This window comes from Oncorhynchus gorbuscha, linkage group LG08, assembly GCF_021184085.1.
Source record: "Oncorhynchus gorbuscha isolate QuinsamMale2020 ecotype Even-year linkage group LG08, OgorEven_v1.0, whole genome shotgun sequence".
In the NCBI taxonomy this organism is placed as follows: domain Eukaryota; kingdom Metazoa; phylum Chordata; class Actinopteri; order Salmoniformes; family Salmonidae; genus Oncorhynchus; species Oncorhynchus gorbuscha.
Genome location: NC_060180.1, coordinates 11759039 through 11783548, shown reverse-complemented (window position 1 = coordinate 11783548; position 24510 = coordinate 11759039). Strand labels below are relative to the sequence as shown.

The following is a 24510-nucleotide window of genomic DNA, read 5'->3' as shown; positions in this document are numbered from 1 at the left end:
GTATCCCACAGGCCTATCCACAATTGTAACTCCTCATTTTTTATTTTGGGTAAATCCATTTGAATTCAATCACTTTTTGACATAAACCCTACCATACCATGAGACATCCATGTCTTCCTCACTGGAAAAGATAAAAGGTTGAGATTTATATAATTTAAAATCTTACAAACAGGGTTGTCAAACTATTTGTATAATTTCTTGAATTAAAAAAATTATAAATCAAATTCAGATAAAAATGTTAACCTTAAATGTTATTTACTTGAAAACGCGTAAACTCAGATGTTTTTTTTCTTCTTCATATTTCCATGTTGTAGCTTAGACTCTATTCTAGATCATCTGAGGTTTTTGTTTTGTGCAATGCAATCGTTGAGACACAACATGCTCTTGAATACAGGGTGGGTGTCAAGTTGTGGCTGACACATTTACTAAAATGGGAATAAAATACAAATGTCTACTTTCAAATGGTACCACAAAGATGGTTGGAGATCCAATGGTGGACCAGTTAAATTGTATGGGTCTGAAGGGATAGGTCCATTCTATGAATTTGATTTCTGTGATTGAAATGACACCCACCCTGTATTCAAGAGCATGTTGTGTCAACCAATGTCGGGCACAACACGAAAACCTCATATGATGTAAAGTAGGGTCTAAGTTACAACATATGCGAATATGAAAGTTTACCCGTTTTTAAATAATTGATGTTAAAGATGCACTATGCAGAAATCGCTCCGCTATTTCCTGGTTGCAAAAATTCTAATAGTTTGTCTATTTCAGTTTATGTGACAAAACAAGCAAGTATAGTGTAGATAATCATTGTACCATCTAAACCGCTGAGAAATATATTTTCAATAACCAAAAATATTGCATATTCAGCTGTTTGAAGTTGTTGTACAAAACCAAAAGTAGAAGATGCAAAAACAAAACGTAAGAACGGAAGCATACAAACAGCGCACATAAAACAGATCAAACGCTTCTTAGACTTGATTTAAACGAGAATGACATATCTAGAACTGAAATGTCTATGTGAATTTGATCGGGAAGCACCAAAAGTGACATATTGCAGCTTTATGGTTAAAAAAAAGTAATAATTTTATTTAAAAATTATAATATTTGAATAAATGATTAAATAGTTTGACAACCTTGTTCGTAAACTTTTAAATGGTTTCAAACTCAACTGTTTATCTTTTCCAGCGAGGAAGACATGGATGTCTCATGATATGTTTATATTTGGCATTCAGGCCCAAAAATTCCCTTTCTGAACACTTTTTTTCCGTAGGCAAACGTGTATGGAAAGTTTTATTTAAATCAAAAGGGATGCTGTCAAAAAGTGATTGAATTACAAATGGTTTTACCCTTTATTCAAGCCATTGAAAGCCATGCTAAAGTGTAATCTCTCTGGGTTACTGCTTAACTTGCCCTTAATTAACATTAAGCCTACACAATTAGGACTTTTAGTGAGGATTTCCACAATTAAGAGATAAAATGAGGAACAAAGTGTCTGCTCTAATGGGCAAATTGTCTGACGTTACGTAACGTTGAATGTATTTCCTGTAAAACAGATGATATACGTTAGCTGACTGAGAATTCCCAATGTGGCTGGTGCATTCACTGACAATTCAGTTTTCACTTGCCTGTCTTTTATTCACTAACAAGCTATATCCAATACTGAATTGCACTGTAGGACTTGTAAAATAAGAAATTACTCAAACTTACACAGAGAGATATCGAGGCGCTTGCTCCCATCTCAAGTCGATTTTATTAATTGGAATGTTCTTCCTCCCGATATCTATCGGAAAGTTTGATATTTGAGGCAAATAAAAAAAAATCCATCGCCCACACACGTGTATATTTACAGATATGAAGAACTATACCTAGCTTTACAGTGACAGCAAAATAAATAAGAAATATTTTACTGTAGGCCTTGGCTAGTATTCTGTTTACATGTTTGTGTCATGTGACAAGTATTGTAACTATGGAGATTCCGCAGAGGGTGCATTCAATTTCCCGCCCCAGTCAGAATGCGGGTAATTTCCTTAGAACTGTAACATGGAGGTGGCATTATAGGCGGCCTGCATGTGCATACTACCTGTTTTTTTTTCTTCTGCTACCATGTGGCCAAATATACAATGAGAAAAAATATTAATGCAATATGTAAAATGTTGGACCCATGTTTCATGAGCTGAAATGAAAGATTCCAGAAAATGTCCATACACACAAAAAGCTTATTTCTCTTACATTTTGTGCACAAATGTATTCACATCCCGATTAGTGAGCATTTTTCCTTTGCCAAGATAATCCACCTGACAAGTGTAGCATATGAAGCTGATTAAACAGCATGATCATTACATTTACATTTACATTTACATTTAAGTCATTTAGCAGACGCTCTTATCCAGAGCGACTTACAAATTGGTGCATTCACCTTATGACATCCAGTGGGACAGTCACTTAACAATAGTGCATCTAAAACTTAGGGGGGTGGGGTGAGAGGGATTACTTAACCTATCCTAGGTATTCCTTAAAGAGGTGGGGTTTCAGGTGTCTCCGGAAGGTGGTGATTGACTCCGCTGTCCTGGCGTCGTGAGGGAGTTTGTTCCACCATTGGGGGGCCAGGGCAGCGAACAGTTTTGACTGGGCTGAGCGGGAGCTGTACTTCCTCAGTGGTAGGGAGGCGAGCAGGCCAGAGGTGGATGAACGCAGTGCCCTTGTTTGGGTGTAGGGCCTGATCAGAGCCTGGAGGTACTGAGGTGCCGTTCCCCTCACAGCTCCGTAGGCAAGCACCATGGTCTTGTAGCGGATGCGAGCTTCAACTGGAAGCCAGTGGAGAGAACGGAGGAGCGGGGTGACGTGAGAGAACTTGGGAAGGTTGAACACCAGACGGGCTGCGGCGTTCTGGATGAGTTGAAGGGTTTAATGGCACAGGCAGGGAGCCCAGCCAACAGCGAGTTGCAGTAATCCAGACGGGAGATGACAAGTGCCTGGATTAGGACCTGCGCCGCTTCCTGTGTGAGGCAGGGTCGTACTCTGCGGATGTTGTAGAGCATGAACCTACAGGAACGGGCCACCGCCTTGATGTTAGTTGAGAACGACAGGGTGTTGTCCAGGATCACGCCAAGGTTCTTGGCGCTCTGGGAGGAGGACACAATGGAGTTGTCAACCGTGATGGCGAGATCATGGAACGGGCAGTCCTTCCCCGGGAGGAAGAGCAGCTCCGTCTTGCCGAGGTTCAGCTTGAGGTGGTGATCCGTCATCCACACTGATATGTCTGCCAGACATGCAGAGATGCGATTCGCCACCTGGTCATCAGAAGGGGGAAAGGAGAAGATTAATTGTGTGTCGTCTGCATAGCAATGATAAGAGAGACCATGTGAGGTTATGACAGAGCCAAGTGACTTGGTGTATAGCGAGAATAGGAGAGGGCCAAGAACAGAGCCCTGGGGGACACCAGTGGTGAGAGCGCGTGGTGAGGAGACAGATTCTCGCCACGCCACCTGGTAGGAGCGACCTGTCAGGTAGGACGCAATCCAAGCGTGGGCCGCGCCGGAGATGCCCAACTCGGAGAGGGTGGAGAGGAGGATCTGATGGTTCACAGTATCGAAGGCAGCCGATAGATCTAGAAGGATGAGAGCAGAGGAGAGAGAGTTAGCTTTAGCAGTGCGGAGCGCCTCCGTGATACAGAGGAGAGCAGTCTCAGTTGAATGACTAGTCTTGAAACCTGACTGATTTGGATCAAGAAGGTCATTCAGAGAGAGATAGCGGGAGAGCTGGCCAAGGACGGCACGTTCAAGAGTTTTGGAGAGAAAAGAAAGAAGGGATACTGGTACCAGCACTGGTTCACCTTGTGCTGGGGAAATTAAAGGCCACTAAAATGTGCAGTGTTGTCACAGCACAATGTCACAGATGTCTCAAGTTAAGGGAGGCCTGCATACTCACAGACATGTCACCCATTGAGCATGTTTGGGATGCTCTCGATCGAAGTGTACAACAGTGTTTCAGTTCCTGCCAATATCCGACAAATTCGCACAGCCATTGAAAAGGAGTGGGACAACATTCCATAATCAACAGCCTGAACAACTCTATGCGAAGTAGATGTCGTGCCGCATGAGGCAAATGGTGGTCACACCAGATACTGGCTGTTTTTTTTTATCCACTCCCCTACCTTTTTTTTGTATGAATGTGACCAACAGATGCATATCTCTATTCCCAGTCATGTAGATTAGGGCCTAATGAATTTATTTCAATTGATTGATTTCCTTATATGAAATGGAACTCAAAAATCTTTAAAATTGTTGCATTTATATATTTTTTCAGTTCCACTGAGATGATGCAAAGTTTTTTAGTGGGAGGATGGTGTCCTGCCAAATGACTGAATTATGTCAAACTTTCCAAGTAGTGCTCCCTCGCCAAAATGTTCACCACATGTGCTGAAGTCAAGAGAGGTCTTCAGTGAATCATATTTTATGTTAGTCAGACAGCATTTAAAACCAATCCAGAATCACAATATTGAATTTAATTTTATTGGCACTTTTGTTGAAAATAACAAAATAGAAGAGAAATATTGCAAACATAAATCTGTAACACTGACATTAAAAAAATAATAAGAAAGTGGTCCAACAACATATAAAAAGTGACAGCTCTACTGTTTCTAGCCTTTTTGGATCACAGATATTTTGTATTTTATACCCTGTAAATACTTCTACAAAGACACTTGACTGAGAACAAAACAATATTATATATTGTGGTACAGTTTACATACAAAAATCAGATGTTCAAATGACTAACAAAGCAGGAATCACAATCATTAAATTATTTAAAAATATAAAATCATAACTAAAAAATATAGTGCTGTTAAAAAACAAAAAACAAAGACAGAAAAACAAGATTTTAACCAATCTGCTGAACAAATGCAGGTAACCGGTCATGCCACACAGAACCAGCATGCATTAGAGGAACTGGGCTTTATTCCAGTACAGTCTCTGGTATTTGCACAGCATATTCTTCAGCAAGTTATTAGTCAGGTCAAGACAAAATGAGGTGTTCAGTACCTCCCGAACTCAAACAAACACATTTGGACAGTACAAGTAAAATACAGCACAATGCCAATGAATTTAAAATCAAGATCTATCTATCCTTTAAAAGCAAGGCTTGTATTCATCAGGAATAACGTGTTGACAGGCATCCACCATCCTGGTGCTTTGGTAAGATAGAAACAAACAGTTTGTTCGGCTAGAATTTAAAAGACTACATTCCCTTGTTTTTTTCCCCAATCCCTGTATTTTTCCCTAGAGGAAATACCTGGTAAATTCTCACAGGCAAAGTACACAAGTATTTTCCATTTGAGCCCAGTGAAGATCCAGAAATGTAAAAAAACAGCATTCATTCTAAGTAAACATAATCTATTGTATTCATGTGTTTAAAAAACATTTTGTTGAATAGGCCTCTTAAAATGAGACCGTAATTAAAATGTTCAACATAGGGATCTTTCAAAATTCTGTAGTATAATGCAAGAAGTCTTAAAAACACTAAAGATGTATAGAAAAGGCCAAATCTTCTTCAATACTCTTCTCAGGTATGTGAAATCCAGCACTAGGAATACTTCTCAACATCCTCTTGAAGGGTATAACATTTATCAGCAAAGATTCCTGGGAACACTGTAGAGCAAGGTTGATGTGAAAGTTGGTGTTCAGGCTACAGAGGCAACTTTATCACAGTTGCTGGTGTACTGAATGTCGAACCTGTCGATATCAGCCTTCTTTTTGTCCCACCGGGGCAGAGCACATAGAAAGAGTGTGACCCCACCCAGGAGCACAGAGCCTCCACTGAAGTAAAAGGCCAGGTCATAGGACTGGGTCCAGTCAAAAAAACACCCTTGAACAGGAAAAGTGAAAAAAATAAAATAAAATTGAATTAGAAACAAAATATCTCGACAAAGCATGAGTCAGCTAAAGACTAGCTAAAGGCAAACATCTTGAGTTCAACATTCTCACTCACACATTAAGATGACAATCTGTAAAATGTTTTGACATATAGCAGAGTGAATCTCTGTAAAAGCATGAATATGAACCTGTACCATCTTTAAACTAAAAACTAAATCAGGACCACACACACTCCGCAATGATGTTGACCAAAGGTGTCAGAAGTGGGATCTTTCTTACCAACAACAGGGGGCCCGAGCACGATCCCGAATCCACCGAAGAACATGAGGATCCCATGGGCTTGGGTCAGTTTGTCCAGCCCCACGATCTTGGTGGTGATGTATGACGTTAGGGACCAGTTCCCAGAGAAGAAGCCCACCACAGCTGAGAGGATCTGCAGGCCTACATAGCTCTTGGAGATAGGGATGAGGAGAAGGGCTGCCCCAGTCCCCAGCAGGGTGAAGGCGTACAGGAACAGACTGTTGATCCACCTCACGTCTGCTAGTATGCCCAGGGTCAGCTTGCCCATGCCGGCAGTGACTGCTACAATGGAAACCAGGGGGATAATGCTGACCTCGTCGATGAGGCCCTCACTCATGGCCACGTCCTCCATGAAGAGGACTGGAGGGAAGGCTCCCAGGCTAAACAGGAAGATGGCGATGCAGAGGGCCATGAAGTTTCTGTCGTGCAGGAAATCAGCTGTGGAGTGCATGTACTTTGAGTAGGCCTGACGCTTCTCCTTGATCATTTTCACAATGGCTGAACCTGCCATGAAGCCCCCTTTTTTGCTAGTTGTGGTGATGGTGATGTCTTTGGCGTCAATGATGATCAGGAGATCCTTGACCGTCAAGGTTCTCTCGCCGGTGCCTGGTGTAGTCTTGAAGTCGTCAGCAGGCGGGTTCTCAAAGAGCTGCTCCTCTGTGCGCTCCAGAGCAGCCTTTTGTTTGAGGTAGTAGGCAGGCATGTTCAGAGGCCTCATGAAGCCGGCACAGGCCATGAGGTTGAGGGCCAAGGCCCCGATGATCAGCAGGCAGCCATCCAGATCAAAGAGAAGAATCAGTTCATTCTGAGCTGTGGCATAGAGGAACCCTCCCACACTTGTGCCTAAATGAAAGAAAGGAATGATTTAGTGTTGGCATTCCAGAATAATCCATTAGAAATACATTTATATTCATTCAATAAAATCTTTGCTTAGTGGCACATCTTTGCCTAAAGCTACCCTCCCTGTTCTCCATTGATACTGCTGGATATTCCCTAAGGCAATTTCACTTCAGATGTGAATGTGTTTTCCTCAAAGGGACAAAAACAGAATGCCCCAGAACAGCGTTGTATTACCAGTGTTCTCCTTGTCACCAGTCCACTTCCCTAACCACAAGGCTGCACTGTTTTTAGACTAGAATGTTTACCTTGGCATTCCAAGACTTCCATCTTCTGAAACAAGAAAGAACTGAGCATGGAGACTTGGTGTGAACCCAGTAAGCGCAGAGGGGGGCTGAGGTACCTGTGGTGACTATGCCGAGGGCGAGGCCACGTCTCTTGTCAAAGTACTGACAGGTGATGGTCAATGTGGCAGCATAGACAAGACCGCAGCCAAGACCTGCGGACAACAAAAACAGCAGAGGTAATTTTATTAGCACATTGTAGAGGAGCATTTAGATACAGTACCTTAACCACAATGAAGAATATATTTAATGTTCTGAACAAAGCCTTGCACAGTAAACTGTGTACCTTAAAATGTAAAACTCTGACTTAGGCCATCTTGGTCATGTACTGTAATAAATTCACCATGTTGAAAATCTGTTGCTCTCTGATAATGTCGTTACATATTATTCACAACACAAAGAATTTTTGTCTAGTGTAAAATCACCTCAAGAGCCTCTGGTAATTTGATCCACAAAGGATGATGAGGACTGAGCCTTATGTTCTGAAAATAGACGCCATTCTTCAAATATGCATGGCCTCACTCTCAGGTCAATGCCACAGGCAGTGTTGACAGTGGCAGTCTATTGGGCTCTATCCCATCAGCATGGAACAGTTGTCACTGGGTGTTAGATAAGGGGCTGTAACGGGGCCGTCAAACTATTTGAGGTGCACCAGAGGCATCTGGCAATCTGACTCTGCATTGTTTTATATTTTTATTTTACCTTTATTTAACCAGGCAAGTCAGTTAAGAACATATTCTTATTTTCAATGACGGCCTGGGAACAGTGGGTTAACAGCCTGTTCAGGGGCAGAACAACAGATTTGTACCTTGTCAGCTCGGGGGTTTGAACTCGCAACCTTCCGGTTACTAGTCCAACGCTCTAACCACTAGGCTACGCTGCCGCCCCGATATCTCTGAATACATCCTACATATACCCTCATTCAACACCAGAGGAGGCTGGTGGGAGGAACAGTAGTAGGGCAGGCTCATTGTAATGGCTGGAATGGGATTAATGGAACAGTAGCAAACAAATCAAACATATAGAAACCACTCAGTTCCATGTATGCAATTCCAGACATTACAATGAGCCCGTCCTCCCCAACCAGCCCCCTCTGTTCTACACATACCTTCAGTGCATGTGTACTTGAGCATAGGCATGAACCTATTCACTTACAGCTCCAACTTAATTCTTCTTTATGTGTCAATTCTTATCTTTGAGGAAGTTGTCTTATCTATCAGTGAAAGACTGGTTATTGTGTAATATTTATATGTAATGGTGAGTTAAAAACAGTTCACTCCTATGGAACACAGTTTGGGTCTTTGCGTGTCAAAAAACATACATGTCAAATAACACTATTTGACATGTCAAATAACACAGTTCTACTGTAGAATTGTTGTGCTGGACAGCAACTTCTGGGGTACCTAGCTAGCATCAATACAACCAGCCTAAAAATAATGAACAGTAGAAACTGCAGTCATTTGTCATTATTCTTAGCAATGATTTAGGAATCCTTGTGAGTATTAGCTAGGTAGCCACTTGTTGTTCGCCTATTGAAATTGAACTTCAGTTCATGAAAAGAAATAGCTAGCCAGCTACTAAACCCTGTTGCCCAAAGCTAAAGTTATAAGCAGCCAGCTAGCTTCATGACGCTCGACCGGACAGAGTTGTGAAGCTAGCCACAATAAGGATTAGGCACAATAGTGGAATTCGCCTTCAAAATAAAAATATCATGCCATATTTAGACTAGATCATGGTAAACAGGGTTGGAATGTGAAGCAATGAAATGGGGTATCAGTCTACTCAATACCCAATATATTTTTCACAACGGCCTCCTTAGAGTTATCATACACCAAAACATCCACGCAAAATTGTTTTTCCTCTGGAATAGTGTTCAATACACATAGGTTGACAATAAATGTGGCGCAATTCACAGTTGTTTCAGTCCCACAATAAGAGCTATGACGCTAATGTTCTCTGGGTGTCACTGAGTAGACTGACACCCCATGTCATTGATCCACAATCCATAGTTAAGGCTGTAAAATGAAATAAGTATGCCCCCAATGCAATTCTAAAGTCTAGTACATCCATTGTGATTTCAACAGATTTTTGTCAAATTAACACATTATTGTCTTTTGTTGATTTTATATAACATTCCAACCTTGTTTAGCATGATCTATTCAATTATGGCAAAATTCTTCTATTTGTATTCATCTGAGTCACTGTCGATGACATACTTTTATTTTGAAGGCAAACCACTTGTGGCTAATTCTTATTGTTGCTTGCTTCACAACCCAACCCGGTCTGGTTGAGCCTCATGAAGCTAGCTGGCTGCTTATAACTTTATGCTTTGGGCAACAGGGTTTAGTAGCTGGCTAGCTATTTCTTTTCATGAACTGAAGTTCAATTTTAATAGGCAAACAACAAATGCCTACCTAGCTAATACCTAGCTATATCTAATAGTGGGCCATACAAACCACAGATCTGCTTCAGCAGTAAAAGATCACCATAAGGTTCTCACTTACCGACGACGATCCCGTAAGAGAAGATGAGGAACTGGACGTTAGGAGCGAAGGCACTGAGCATCAGGCCCCCTGCCACCATGACCCCACTGAAGATGGTCACAGGGCGCGCCCCAAAGTTATCCACACAGGCACTGCAGACCGGACCTGGGGAAGAACACAGGACAGAGAGGAAGTGTGAATTAATTGTGTGTGTGTGGAATAGTTGAGTGTACGTTGCTGAATAAGCGCAGAGACTTAGGGAGGAGCAAAAATGTGATGACACAAAGAAAGACATAAGATGGAATTAATATGGTGCTTTCAGGATCCATGTGGTGTAAGCAAGATGAAGTTCCTAAACAATAATAAAATAACCAAAAGGAAAGTGATGCCAGTAAAGGTGAACTGTACATGTGGCAGGAAAACATGATGTACTGTATCAGCACTAACCTTGTGACATTGTCCCCTTTTCTGCCCTGATATTATTTTGACCTTATAATTGTCACTTTTTTATGGTTCACTATTTACGACAGAGTGTTCATCTGTGCTCTTCAGCCTCTGCCATAGGCGTGTGGTTGGCTAGGTTTGTGACTCCACTTGTTCTCCTCACATTTCCCCTGAAGCCTAAATGCAGCACTAGCTAGTTATTAGACACCTGAGCAGAGGTTACGGGTCAGGGAAAAGGACAGCGTTTGATGCTCATTCATCATCCTCACAGCATAACAAATTTAAAAGCACACAGAGTTACAGAAATATATCTATTTATGGCAAATGGGACCACTTCTATCCTGATTGATGGACCTTTTAGGGGGGACAGTAAAAATTGTCTGGCTGTGTATTTCAAACAAGGGAAATAGAGGTCAGGTTAGGACAAATTGGATCCTTCAGTGGACAGAAGCGAGGACTTGGGCCAAGCTTTGGAAGATGTTATCATCTGCTGCCAATTTATTAAAGACTGCTATGTTTCCCTAGCATCATGCCAAGTCAAATACAGCCCAATCCGATTAGCTTCCAAAGCTATACACTGCACTGTTTGTATAGGTCCTTGTGTCTTATGCACATTCAAATTGACAACTTGATTCAGCAGAGTCAAACTATTTGTTGTGCGGAGACATATTGAATTCCTAGTCAAACCACTGAAAACCCGAGGGTGTCCTATTGAACCCTCTCTCCCCCTCCTTTCCATTTCACCACCAATTAAAACAGCCCATGGTTTAAGGCTGCATAGCTCAGCTGTCAAGCCCCACACGAGTACTGGGAGCCATCAGTATAGTCATGACTTTTACCTGACCTCTTTGAAAAAGTGACAACATGAAGGGAGGCTTAGCCTGGCGGTGAACCAAGACCCTAATATCCTGATCCTGTTTTGCCAAAATAATTCAAACCAACTTGAATCAGTGAATCTCTCCCTCCCTCTCCCCTAAGTGCTCCTCCTGCAGGTATGACCGTGCTGACTTGTAGATGATGAAATCAATAAGCACAACTTAGTGTTAAGAGCACCACAAAGTGCATCCATATTGCACGGTTCCCTTCATCTACTTAGGACAAGTCAGACAAAGTCAGCACTGCACTTTCACATCTGTTGATATGTCCCAGGAAAAATATGTATTTTCCCGTCTCTGACCTCCAAACAAGATTACTTGGCAAGATAACTGGTCTGTGACTTTACCTATAATACTACCATCGTTGTATGTGTTTATAGTCAGTTAACTACCAGGAGAGTTGTTTATTGCCTTCAGTTGCTTTATAATTATACAACAGATGTCAGACATGCATACCAGGTGAGACTAATTTCAAGACAATGTAGCTGCAACTGTAAAGTGCATTGATAAGTCAATTCAGGTCTAACTACTGACATGATGTTTAGCATATCAATTCAAAGCCACGCCAAGCAAATCAACATGGAAAGCTTGAAGAGATGTTCTGACGCTGAGTTGAATACATGCTACAATAAAAAATAAATAAAAATAAACTAACTAAAAAACACCATATCTATAAACTCATACAACGATGGTGGCATTATGGGTAAAGTCACAGAACAGTGAGCTCTGAAGGTATTCCCTGTCTTTGGATGAGAGCATTAGCCTATACCCATACAGTGTCTAAATAAATAAACAAAGGTGTTTGAAGAATACTTACTGGCTATGAGTCCCACTCCAGAGACCAGGGAGCCAACCCAGGCTGTCATGCCTTTCCCCTCCTGGAAGGCGTGGAGCCACTCCGGGTACAGGACGCCCACGGACTGGGGGGAGCCGTAGGCCAGGAACTGGGCCACGAAGCAGGCCACAACAATGACCCATCCCCAACCTCCATCCAGCACATTCTTTGAGCTCTGAAGACTCATGCTGTCAACAGGGAGGGTTCCTGGGGGGAAAAGGAAAAAGTGTTAAAAGCACAGGTGGAATGGACAAGCAATGAAACATTGCAATTTACCAAATGCATGAGACTACAGACAAAATAAATCACAAGCAAGTTTGGAGACAAATGATAAATGTCTTAAGCTACTTTCTAAAGTCGTAGATAAATGCCAAATAAACACTTACGTCTTGATGTTGATGCTGTTCTTGTCTGGTCTACCAGGCAGGTCATCTGTTTAAAACAGAGTGCAACCTTCTCATCCTGCTCTGACCATGTTGTGCCATCACAAAGACCACACCTTGAAGGTGGGGAGTTTGGCATCTGGACTGCCTACCTTCTATTTGAACCTGCCTTTTGTCTATCTCCCCTCAGTTCTGGCACGAAACACTGAACTTTTAGAGGCCCACGCTTTCCAGTGCTAACAATAATAAGAAATAAAATCACCATTCATATGAGCACTACTGCAGCATCCTCTCTTTTTTTTTGTTTTTAAAAGCAACAGTTGTGCATCTATCAATTTGCGGGTAGGCTAAACACCATTATATTGAGGAACATCGTGCCATCTACACATAGACTATATACACAAATGTATGTGGACACCCCTTCAAATTAGTTGATTTGGCTATTTCAGCCACGCCTGTTGCTTACAGGTGTATAAAATCGAGTACACAGCCATACAATCACCAAACATTGGAAGTAGAATGGCCTTATTGAAGAGCTCAGTGGCCTTCAACATAGTACCATCATAGGATGCCACCTTTCCAACAAGTCAGTTCGTCAAATTTCTACCCTGCTAGAGCTGTCCCGGTCAACTGTAAGTGTTGTTATGGTGAAGTGGAAATGTCTAGAAGTAACAATGACTCAGTCGCGAAGTGGTAGGCCACACAAGCTCACAGAAGGGACAGCCTAGTGCTGAAGTGAATAGCACGTAAAGAATTATCTGTCCTTGGTTGCAACACTCACTACCAAGTTCCAAACAGCCTCTGGATGCAACTGTAACGGATGTGAAACGGCTAGCTAGTTAGCGGTGGTGTGCGCTAAATAGCATTTAAATCGGTGACGTCACTTGCTCTGAGACCTTGAAGTAGTGGTTCCCCTTGCTCTGCAACGGCCGCGGCTTTTGTGGAGCGATGGGTAACGATGCTTCGAGGGTGACTGTTGACGTGTGCAGAGCGTCCCTGGTTCGAGCCCAGGTCGGGGCGAGGGGACGGACGTAAAGTCTATACTGTTACACAACATCAGCACGAGAACTGTTCGGGAGCTTCTTGAAATGGGATTCCTTGGCCAAGAAGCCGCACACAAGCCTAAGATCACCATGTGCAATGCCAAGTGTCGGCTGGAGTGGTGTAAAGCTCACCATCTGGCAGTCTGACTGACGAATCTGGCTTTTGGTGGATGCCAGGAGAACACCACAAGCCCCCAATGCATAGTGCCATCTGTAAAGTTTGGTGGAGGAGGAAAAATGGTCTGGGGCTGTTTTTCATGGTTCGGGCTAGGCCCCTTAGTTCCAGTGAAGGGAAATCTTAACTGACAGCATACAATGACATGCTAGACAATTATGTGCCTCCAACTTTGTGGCAAAGTTTGGGGAAGGCCCTTTCCTGTTTCAGCATGACAATGCCCGAGTGCATAATGAGGTGCACACATAATGCATACAGAAATGGTTTATTGAGATCAGTGTGGAAGAACTTGACTGCACAGAGCCCTGACCTCAACTCCATCAAACACCTTTAGGATGAATTGGAATGCCGACTGCGAGCCAGGCATAATCGCCCAATCGGTCCTTCTGTAGCTCAGTTGGTAGAGCATGGCGCTTGTAACGCCAGGGTAGTGGGTTCGATCCCCGGGACCACCCATACGTAGAATGTATGCACACATGACTGTAAGTCGCTTTGGATAAAAGCGTCTGCTAAATGGCATATATTATTATATTATATTATTATATATTATATTATATATTATAACATCAGTGCCCGACCTCTAATGCTCTTGTGGCTGAATGGAAGCAAGTCCTCACAGCAATTTTCCAACATTTAGTGGAATGCCTTCCCAGGAGAGTGGAGGCTGTTATTACAGCAAAGCCGGGACAAAGTCAATTTGAATGCCCATGATTTTGGAATGAGACGTTCGATGATCAGGTGTCCATATATACACATGTAGTGTAGCTACCTATTTTTCTTTATGAAACAATATGGGTTTTATCAGCATCTGCAACAAAGGAACGACACTGATATTCGTCACCCATTACACATAGCCCAAAAAATATATAACGCTGTATATAGCCACAGGCCTGCTATGCTATAATGTTGTGATATAGTAGCCTATTGTTATTTTATTAACAAGAGGAAATACATGCGACTTACCTTAACATCAACAACAGCCACATGCACAACAACAGGCAACTGCAGGATAAGTGCGCGTTCGCCTACAGGGAGTTGCCATGAAGGATGGTCTCCCTATAATAACTATTTGTATAGAATCTAAATATATATATTTTTAATTAACAGACATCACATGCAGATGCCGAGCTTCCGCAAGGCTATATCTGAGATGTGAGCAGACCCGGGTGCCAGAAGCTCTACGCGCATAGTATCCGTTTTATACGGTTTATTTGCCGGAGAACAAACCGGTTTAAAGCTGTTTTTGCTGGTCGGGGTTTGTACGCCCGCTACCTACGTTGAGGAACTCTGCTGCCTCTTCATCATGTGCGACTGTGTGAAACTATAAAGAACAAAGCGCACTGCTCCCCACTGCCACAGAGTACACACAACTGAGAAGCCCTATCAATTCATGATAAAACTGGCCATAGGTGGGGTGGGAACCATGTAAACTTTTCTTCGACTGCATACAAAGACTCGACTTGCCAATCAATTCCAAAATTTAGAATTAGTAATTGGCCTACCTGATGATCAGATAGCACTTCAAAAGTATTTAAAGTAAAATCAGATTGAATGTGCGTTTCAAATAGTCTACTGTAAAATCACCGTCTTTGAATTTGTAATAACTAAATTGAGTCATTATTTTTTTTATCTTAATGAAAAATAGCTGTTTCTTTTCTCTTTACATGTAATTCACATTAAGACCACACGATTTCACCAAATTATTTTCCAAACACTTTCCCTGGCTGCCTCTTCTCTTACTATCCATTTAAAAAAAAGTTTAACATATTTTCCAATGAATTTAGATCTATAATTGTTTTTTAAAACATACAAGTACGAAAGCCTAAAGATAAATAATGCAGAGAGTAATTTAGATCATTTTCGAGAAAAGTAGTAATATGTTGGATGAGTGTGTTGGGGACAAAACTGGCCCCCGGGGCCCCTTTATGGTTATGAATGTGTTTCTACCTGTCATTTAAAATGACTAGTCCAGTTAGCGCTAGTTTATGCTAACTTGCTAGTTAGCAACTCCACTAGCAGTAAATGCTAGCCAGCTAGCTAGTTACCATAAACTGCTAGGTGTTATGGATGAACAATAACAACAAAAAAAGTGTAAACTGTAGTCATTTATTTCCCTTTCTAGTTTATTCGCCTAAGCATGACATTCATCCACATACCAATTTTTTTCCCAAACGTTGCTTTTTTGTGACAGCAATTAAACATTGTTCTTAGAGTTATTTTGCCGGTGATGCTAGTACTCTAATCTAAACGAAAAGTACTGGGATCCTCTGGAGTTTAGTAAAGAGTTATTTTGCCGGTGATGCTTGGCGTGTGAAGTCTGAGCAATAATTGCCGGGAACATTGTTATGTTATGGTCCCGTCAGAACTGGCTATTTGATGGCAGAAATAGCATAACAATAATGGAGTTCTAAGTCGCAGTGCACCGTCCTATGGCCCTTGACATGAAAGGGCAAAAGAGTTAATGTTGTCAACAAGGCAGCATGGTGCATCAAAATGTTCAAACTAGTTTTCGTTGGGACGGCAGATAAAGAGTCTCCATCCAAAACGGTTTGGGCAGAATCCTACTCATTAGGCTGCTTAATCTAGCCTGGCTCACGCCCGGGAGGCAGCCCGGTTCCAAAACGAATGTAATCACTTTTCAACCATGTAAACTCCTCCCACTGAGGTAACCCGGGCCAGATAATCAAATCCCCTCATTAGCAACGTACATGCCCCGCCCACCTCAGGATTCCCCTGGTCACTTAGGGTCGTAGCCAGGGTTGCCATTTTTCTAGTTTTCCTGTAATTTGGCTACTCACAAAATTATGTCGCGGGTGAAAATGTGTTGATTGCGGGCTGTTGGTTTTTTGGCTGCTTAGTTGCACCGCGACTGCATGGCATTGTTCTTAAAAAATACAAATCTATTTCCCTGTGACCTGCTGTCAGTGGTGTAGTGGTGACTGGAGAAGTAGGTATACTCCAAATTTGCCCCCAAAATTCGAATGGCCCACCCTGCAAAGGAAGGGCGCCCTGTGTAAAAAATTCCATGAGAAACAGTGACATACACCCTTAATGACCTAAGATTATGAATCCCATACTGGTCTTTCACTGTCAGGCCAACCCAAGCTGCAAGTGGGCTAATACAACATGTACTTTTAACAAATTTAAATGTAAATCCAAATGCTGTGTTTTATGCCTTGTTGACGTTTTTATGTGTATAAATGATTAAATGAATGTATGAGCTGTTTTTAAAAGGAATTGTGTAAATAAAACTTTTCAAAAAAAAAAAAAAAAAAAATAGTAGGCCTACTATTGAAACAGATAAATGAGACTGTCAACTGAGTTTGAAATTCACAGGTTTCAGATTTTCCCATTTTTTGGGGATTTTATTTTTGTCATTTTATCATATGTTCTAAGTCCACGACAATGCTCAAACCACATCAGGAGACCACTTTTGAGGTCTGGGAAAAATCAAAGAGATTTTTGAGTGTAGTTACCCTTTAATTCAAGTGTGCAGGTACGTAGCACTGTTATTTGGTTAGCTGTGTGTCTGTTTTACATGAGATGGAGTAGGCAAAGGAGATGGACACTGGATTAAAGCAAATAATCATGGTATCATTCTGACAGGTAGGCATAGGCTTTGTAGCTATTTAACATTTAGTAAGAAGGTTTTGGGGAAAGCCTTTCCATCTACCTATCATTAGCATTAATATATTTTTCCTATTCCTTAATTGTTTGACACCTGGAGATTTTATTCAATATTATTTCACATTTGGCTATAGGCTTCTTTATAAATGTGGAGGCAATTATTTTTATTAAGATTTACTCATATGTGTTCTCCTGTTCTATTGGTTTTCTTTCATTGTCTAGCAGCCAAAGGCATTATCCTAGTCATATTAGCAACCCATGATAATCAAATCCAATTTTATTTGTCAGGTGTGCCGAACACAACCTGTGAAGACCTTACCGGGAAATGCTTACTTACAAGACCTTAACCAGCAATGCAGTTTTAAGAAAATAGTGTTATGAAAATATTTACTAAATAAACTAAAGTCAAAAATAAATAATGAAGTAGCACAATAAAATAACAAAAATGACGTTATATACATGGGGTACCGGTACCGAGTCAGTGTGCAGGGGTACAGGTTAGTCGAGGTTATTTGTACATGTAGGTAGGGGTAAAGTGACTATGCAAAGATAATAAACAAGTGGTAACCAGTTTATAATAGCAATAAGTCTCCTCTAGGGTGTGTGCTATATGGCCAATATATCATGGCTAATGGCTATATCCAGGCACACTGCGTTGCGTCGTACATAAGAACAGCCCTTAGCCATATATTATATATTGGCCATATACCATACCCCCTTGTGCCTTATTGCTTAATCATAGCAGTCAAACAAGTTAAATCGACATCCATTGATGGAAAATTATCTGGCGAATTTAATAAAGAGAAATGATCTTTCCTTTGCGACGTATTCAAATTCCTTTATTACGTCATGTCATAGCTAACAATAATATTTTTTTTTCTTCTGAAAAACAAATGTAGCTTCTAATGTTGTTTCAAGTTAAGTCAATATTCCTTTGCATATGACCTGATGTTACCATGACAACCACCCCAAAAATTTAAGGAACAGTGACAGGAAATGAGCATTGCATCTATGTGCTACTTCAGAAGCTACATCAGTGTGAATGTGCAAATCTGATATGGGTAACAAGTAAAACTGAGTGTGGACTGTGGAAAACCAGAAAAAAAGATTGGATATAGAAAGAAAATCAGTTTGGGGTTCTTAGGGTGGCTATGTAAACACAGCCTTAGATTGACAGGCAGTGCACTTCAAAATTGACCCACAGGTAACTTGAAATGCTTGAGGGGCGTCTAGAAAGGAATGTTGGCAATTAGCAACACACAACATATTCAAGCAAGTTTTCATGACATTAAACCTAATAGTGCTATACTCAGTCAGCAAAATCCTGGTTCAACATAATGAGGGTAATTTAGTGATAATGCCTCAAGTTACACCCATAACCAATAACGTGATTTATTCCTTATGCACACGTTCGATAATCACAAATCAGCCAGATCTGTCATTGGTTTTGCAGAAAGTTAGTTTCTAGCAACTATGTTACATTTGATTGAAGATACAGACTTTTAATTGTGTCCTTCAAGAGTAACACTCTGACAGAGCTCCAGAGTTCCTCTGTGGAGTTGGGAGAACCTTCCAGAAGAACAACCATTTCAGCAGCACTCCACCAATCAGGCCAGACAGAAGCCACTCCTCAGTAAAAGACACACGGCAGCCTGCTTGGAGTTTTCCAAAAGGCACCTAAAGGACTCTCAGATCTTGAGAAACAAGATTCTCTGGTCTGATGAAACCAAGTGTCATGTATTGTCATATATTGTCATGTCTTGTCCCTGTGCTTTCTCTTCTATTCGTTTCCCCCTGCTGGTCTTATTAGGTTTCTTTCCCTCTCTCTATCCCTCTCTCTCTCTATCGTTCTGTTCCTGCTCCCAGCTGTTCCTCATTCTCCTAACGACCTCGTTTACTCTTTCACACCTGTCCCCTATTTTGCCCTCTGATTAAGTCTCTATTTCTCTCTCTGTTTCTGCTTCTGTCCTTGTCGGATCCTTGTTTGCTGTTTACTGTGTTCTTGTTCCGTCCTGTCGTGTTTTGCCTATCATCAGATGCTGCGTGTGAGCAGGTGTCTCTGTCAGCTACGGCCCGCGCCTACCCGAAGGGACCTGCAGTCGGTTGCCGCTTATCCTGCAATTCCCCTCTACTACTAGAGGATTTCTGTTATCCCCGTTTGGACATTTCCTGTAAAGGATTGAGGATTATGTTATTTCTGTTTGGACTTAAATAAACTCAGTTTCTGTTAAGTCGCTTTTGGGTTCTCACTCACTTGCATAACAGAAGGATCCGACCAAGAATGGACCCAGCGACTACGGATCCTCGCAACTCAGCCGTCGAGATCCAGGGAGCGATGCTCGGCAGACACGAGCAGGATTTGTCTGCTGCTCGGCATGCCGTTGAGACCCTGGCCGCTCAGGTCTCCGACCTCTCAAGACAGTTTCACAATCTCCGTCTCGATCCACCAGCTACTTCCTGGGCTTCCGAGTCTCCGGAACCCAGAATTAATAACCCACCGTGTTACTCTGGGCAGCCCACTGAATGCCGCTCGTTTCTCACCCAGTGTGATATTGTGTTCTCTCTCCAGCCCAACACATACTCAAGGGGTAGAGCTCGTATCGCCTACGTCATATCTCTCCTTACTGGACGGGCTCGTGAGTGGGGCACGGCAATCTGGGAGGCAAGGGCTGAGTGTACTAACGAGTATCAGAACTTTAAAGAGGAGATGATACGGGTTTTTGATCGTTCAGTTTTTGGGAAGGAGGCTTCCAGGGCCCTGGCTTCCCTATGTCAAGGTGATCGATCCATAACGGATTACTCTATAGAGTTTCGCACTCTTGCTGCCTCCAGTGACTGGAACGAGCCGGCGTTGCTCGCTCGTTTTCTGGAGGGACTCCACGCTGAGGTTAAGGATGAGATTCTCTCCCGGGAGGTTCCTTCCAGTGTGGATTCTTTGATTGAACTCGCCATCCGCATAGAACGACGGGTAGATCTTCGTCACTGAGCACGTGGAAGAGAGCTCGCGTTAACAGTGTCCCCCCTCTCCGCATCACTACCATCTCCCCCCACTGGCTCAGGTGTTGAGTCCATGCAGCTGGGAGGTATTCGCATCTCGACTAAGGAGAGGGAACGGAGAATCACCAACCGCCTCTGTCTCTATTGCGGTTCTGCTGGACATTTTGTCATTTCATGTCCAGTAAAGCCAGAGCTCATCAGTAAGCGGAGGGCTACTGGTGAGCGCTACTACTCAGGTCTCTCCATCAAGATCCTGTACTACCTTGTCGGTCCATCTACGCTGGACCGGTTCGGCAGCTTCCTGCAGTGCCTTGATAGACTCTGGGGCTGAGGGCTGTTTTATGGACGAAGCCTGGGCTCGGGAACATGACATTCCTCTCAGACAGTTAGGGGAGCCCACGGCCATGTTCGCCTTGGATGGTAGTCCTCTCCCCAGTATATTATGTGAAACACTACCTTTAACCCTCACAGTATCTGGTAACCATAGTGAGACCATTTCTTTTTGATTTTTCGTTCACCTTTTACACCTGTTGTTTTGGGTCATCCCTGGCTAGTGTGTCATAATCCTTCTATTAATTGGTCTAGTAATTCTATCCTATCCTGGAACGTTTCTTGTCATGTGAAATGTTTAATGTCTGCTATCCCTCCTGTTTCTTCTGTCCCCTCTTCACAGGAGGAACCTGGTGATTTGACAGGGGTGCCGGAGGAATATCATGATCTGCGCACGGTCTTCAGTCGGTCCAGAGCCACCTCCCTTCCTCCTCACCGGTCGTATGATTGTAGTATTGATCTCCTTCCGGGGACCACTCCCCCCCCCGGGGTAGACTATACTCTCTGTCGGCTCCCGAACGTAAGGCTCTCAAAGATTATCTGTCTGTTGCTCTCGACGCCGGTACCGTTGTGCCTTCTTCCTCTCCCGCCGGAGCGGGGTTTTTTTTTGTTAAGAAAAAAGGACGGTACCCTGAGCCCCTGCGTGGATTATCGAGGGCTGAATGACATAACGGTTAAGAATCGTTATCCGCTTCCCCTTATGTCGTCAGCCTTCGAGATTCTGCAGGGAGCCAGGTTCTTTACTAAGTTGGACCTTCGTAACGCTTACCATCTCGTGCGCATCAGGGAGGGGGACGAGTGGAAAACGGCGTTTAACACTCCGTTAGGGCATTTTGAATACCGGGTTCTGCCGTTCGGTCTCGCTAATGCTCCAGCTGTCTTTCAGGCATTAGTGAATGATGTACTGAGAGACATGCTGAACATCTTTGTTTTCGTTTACCTTGACGATATCCTGATTTTTTCACCGTCACTCCAGATTCATGTTCAGCACGTTCGACATGTTCTCCAGCGCCTTTTAGAGAATTGTCTTTATGTGAAGGCTGAGAAGTGCGCTTTTCATGTCTCCTCCGTCACATTTCTCGGTTCTGTTATTTCCGCTGAAGGCATTCAGATGGATCCCGCTAAGGTCCATGCTGTCAGCGATTGGCCCGTCCCTAAGTCACGTGTCGAGTTGCAGCGCTTTCTCGGTTTCGCGAATTTCTATCGGCGTTTCATTCGTAATTTCGGTCAAGTGGCAGCTCCTCTCACAGCCCTTACTTCTGTCAAGACGTGCTTTAAGTGGTCCGTTTCCGCCCAGGGAGCTTTTGATCTCCTCAAGAAGCGTTTTACATCCGCTCCTATCCTTGTTACTCCTGACGTCACTAAACAATTCATTGTCGAGGTTGACGCGTCAGAGGTGGGCGTGGGAGCCATTCTGTCCCAGCGCTCCCATTCTGACGATAAGGTCCATCCTTGCGCGTATTTTTCTCATCGCCTGTCGCCGTCGGAACGTAACTATGATGTGGGAAACCGCGAACTGCTCGCCATCCGCTTAGCCCTAGGCGAATGGCGACAGTGGTTGGAGGGGGCGACCGTTCCTTTTGTCGTTTGGACTGACCATAAGAACCTTGAGTACATCCGTTCTGCCAAACGACTCAATGCGCGTCAGGCTCGTTGGGCGTTGTTTTTCGCTCGTTTCGAGTTCGTGATTTCTTATCGTCCGGGCACTAAGAACACCAAGCCTGATGCTTTATCCCGTCTCTTCAGTTCTTCTGTAGCCTCTACCGACCCCGAGGGGATTCTCCCTGAGGGGCGTGTTGTCGGGTTGACTGTCTGGGGAATTGAGAGACAGGTAAAGCAAGCACTCACTCACACTCCGTCGCCGCACGCTTGTCCTAGTAACCTTCTTTTCGTTCCCGTTTCTACTCGTCTGGCCGTTCTTCAGTGGACTCACTCTGCCAAGTTAGCTGGCCACCCCGGCATTCGGGGTACGCTTGCTTCTATTCGCCAGCGGTTTTGGTGGCCTACTCAGGAGCGTGACACGCGCCGTTTCGTGGCTGCTTGTTCGGACTGCGCGCAGACTAAGTCAGGTAACTCTCCTCCTGCCGGTCGTCTCAGACCGCTTTCCATTCCCTCTCGACCATGGTCTCACATCGCCTTAGACTTTATTACCGGTCTGCCTTCGTCAGCGGGGAAGACTGTTATTCTAACGGTTGTCGATAGGTTCCTAAGGCGGCTCATTTTATTCCCCTCGCTAAGCTTCCTTCCGCTAAAGACACGGCACAAATCATCATTGAGAATGTGTTCAGAATTCATGGCCTTCCGTTAGACGCCGTTTCGGACAGAGGTCCGCAATTCACGTCTCAGTTTTGGAGGGAGTTTTGTCGTTTGATTGGGGCTTCCGTCAGTCTCTCTTCCGGTTTTCATCCCCAGTCTAACGGTCAAGCAGAACGGGCCAATCAGACTATTGGTCGCATCTTACGCAGTCTTTCTTTTCGAAACCCTGCGTCTTGGGCAGAACAGCTCCCCTGGGCAGAAGACGCTCACAACTCGCTTCCTTCGTCTGCGACCGGGCTATCTCCTTTTCAGAGTAGCCTTGGGTACCAGCCCCCTCTGTTCTCGTCCCAGCTCGCCGAGTCCAGCGTTCCCTCCGCTCAGGCTTTTGTCCAACGTTGTGAGCGCACCTGGAAGAGGGTCAGGTCTGCACTTTGCCGTTATAGGGCGCAGACTGTGAGAGCCGCCAATAAGCGTAGGACTAAGAGTCCTAGGTATTGTCGCGGTCAGAGAGTATGGCTCTCCACTCGTAACCTTCCCCTTACGACAGCTTCTCGCAAGTTGACCCCGCGGTTCATTGGTCCGTTCCGTATTTCTCAGGTCGTTAATCCTGTCGCAGTGCGACTTCTTCTTCCGCGACATCTTCGTCGCGTCCACCCAGTCTTCCATGTCTCCTGTGTCAAGCCTTTTCTTCGCGCCCCTGTTCGTCTCCCCCCCCCCCCCGTCCTTGTTGAGGGCGCACCTATCTACAGGGTCCGGAAGATTATGGACATGCGTTCTCGGGGACGTGGTCACCAGTACTTAGTGGATTGGGAGGGGTACGGTCCTGAGGAGAGGAGTTGGGTTCCATCTCGGGACGTGCTGGACCGTTCGTTGATCGATGATTTCCTCCGTTGCCGCCAGGGTTCCTCCTCGAGTGCGCCAGGAGGCGCTCGGTGAGTGGGGGGGGTACTGTCATGTATTGTCATATATTGTCATGTCTTGTCCCTGTGCTTTCTCTTCTATTCGTTTCCCCCTGCTGGTCTTATTAGGTTTCTTTCCCTCTCTCTATCCCTCTCTCTCTCTATCGTTCCGTTCCTGCTCCCAGCTGTTCCTCATTCTCCTAACGACCTCGTTTACTCTTTCACACCTGTCCCCTATTTTGCCCTCTGATTAAGTCTCTATTTCTCTCTCTGTTTCTGCTTATGTCCTTGTCGGATCCTTGTTTGCTGTTTACTGTGTTCTTGTTCCGTCCTGTCGTGTTTTGCCTATCATCAGATGCTGCGTGTGAGCAGGTGTCTCTGTCAGCTACGGCCCGCGCCTACCCGAAGTGACCTGCAGTCGGTTGCCGCTTATCCTGCAATTCCCCTCTACTACTAGAGGATTTCTGTTATCCCCGTTTGGACATTTCCTGTAAAGGATTGAGGATTTTGTTATTTCTGTTTGGACTTAAATAAACTCAGTTTCTGTTAAGTCGCTTTTGGGTCCTCACTCACTTGCATAACACCAAGATTGAACTATTTGGCCTCAATGCCAAGCGCCACGTCTGGAGGAAATCTGGCACCATCACTGCCATGAAGCATGGTGGTGGCAGAATCATGCTGTGGGGATGCTTTTCAGAGGCAGGGACTGGGAGACTAGTCAGGATCGAGAGAAAGATGAATGGAGCAAAGTACAGAGAGATCCTTGATGAAAACCTGCTCCAGGGTGCTCAGGACCTCAGACTGGG

General features: G+C 43.8%; 2 protein-coding genes across 4 annotated transcripts in view; both read right to left on the bottom strand.

Moving 5' to 3' along the window:
* The window catches only part of LOC124041199 (protein FAM13A-like), a 125005-nt gene extending 123057 nt beyond the window's left edge, over positions 1 to 1948 (bottom strand). The window contains exon 1 of the mRNA XM_046358482.1: positions 1714 to 1948. Coding sequence (XP_046214438.1) covers positions 1714 to 1743 — 30 coding nt within the window. The 5' untranslated portion in view covers positions 1744 to 1948. The remainder of the gene's footprint in view (positions 1 to 1713) is intronic.
* Positions 1949 to 4495: 2547 nt separating this feature from the next.
* LOC124041198 (monocarboxylate transporter 9-like) lies at positions 4496 to 14917 on the bottom strand. Of its 3 annotated transcripts, XM_046358480.1 has the most exons (7): positions 14559 to 14917; positions 12381 to 12426; positions 11977 to 12201; positions 9862 to 10005; positions 7417 to 7512; positions 6156 to 7019; positions 4496 to 5868 (listed from the first exon to the last, which is right to left on the bottom strand). In XM_046358480.1, the coding sequence occupies exons 2-7, from the start codon at positions 12424 to 12426 to the stop codon at positions 5684 to 5686; spliced, it is 1560 nt and encodes a 519-aa protein (XP_046214436.1). In that variant the 5' UTR covers positions 14559 to 14917; the 3' UTR covers positions 4496 to 5683. The 3 variants fall into 3 exon arrangements, with proteins under 3 accessions (XP_046214436.1, XP_046214437.1, XP_046214435.1); XM_046358481.1 differs by lacking the exon at positions 12381 to 12426 and having other exon boundaries at positions 14559 to 14916; XM_046358479.1 differs by lacking the exon at positions 14559 to 14917 and having other exon boundaries at positions 12381 to 12903.
* Between the last annotated feature and the right edge of the window lie 9593 nt (positions 14918 to 24510).

Excerpts from the sequence above, each read along its gene's own strand:
- LOC124041198 (XM_046358479.1), bottom strand. The coding sequence starts at position 12,516 with ATGCCAAACTCCCCACCTTCAAGGTGTGGTCTTTGTGATGGCACAACA. Across the intron at positions 7,513-9,861 it reads CTCTTACGGGATCGTCGTCG|GTCTTGGCTGCGGTCTTGTC; the intron begins GTAAGTGAGAAC and ends TGTTGTCCGCAG. Across the intron at positions 7,020-7,416 it reads CCTCGGCATAGTCACCACAG|GCACAAGTGTGGGAGGGTTC; the intron begins GTACCTCAGCCC and ends TCTTTCATTTAG.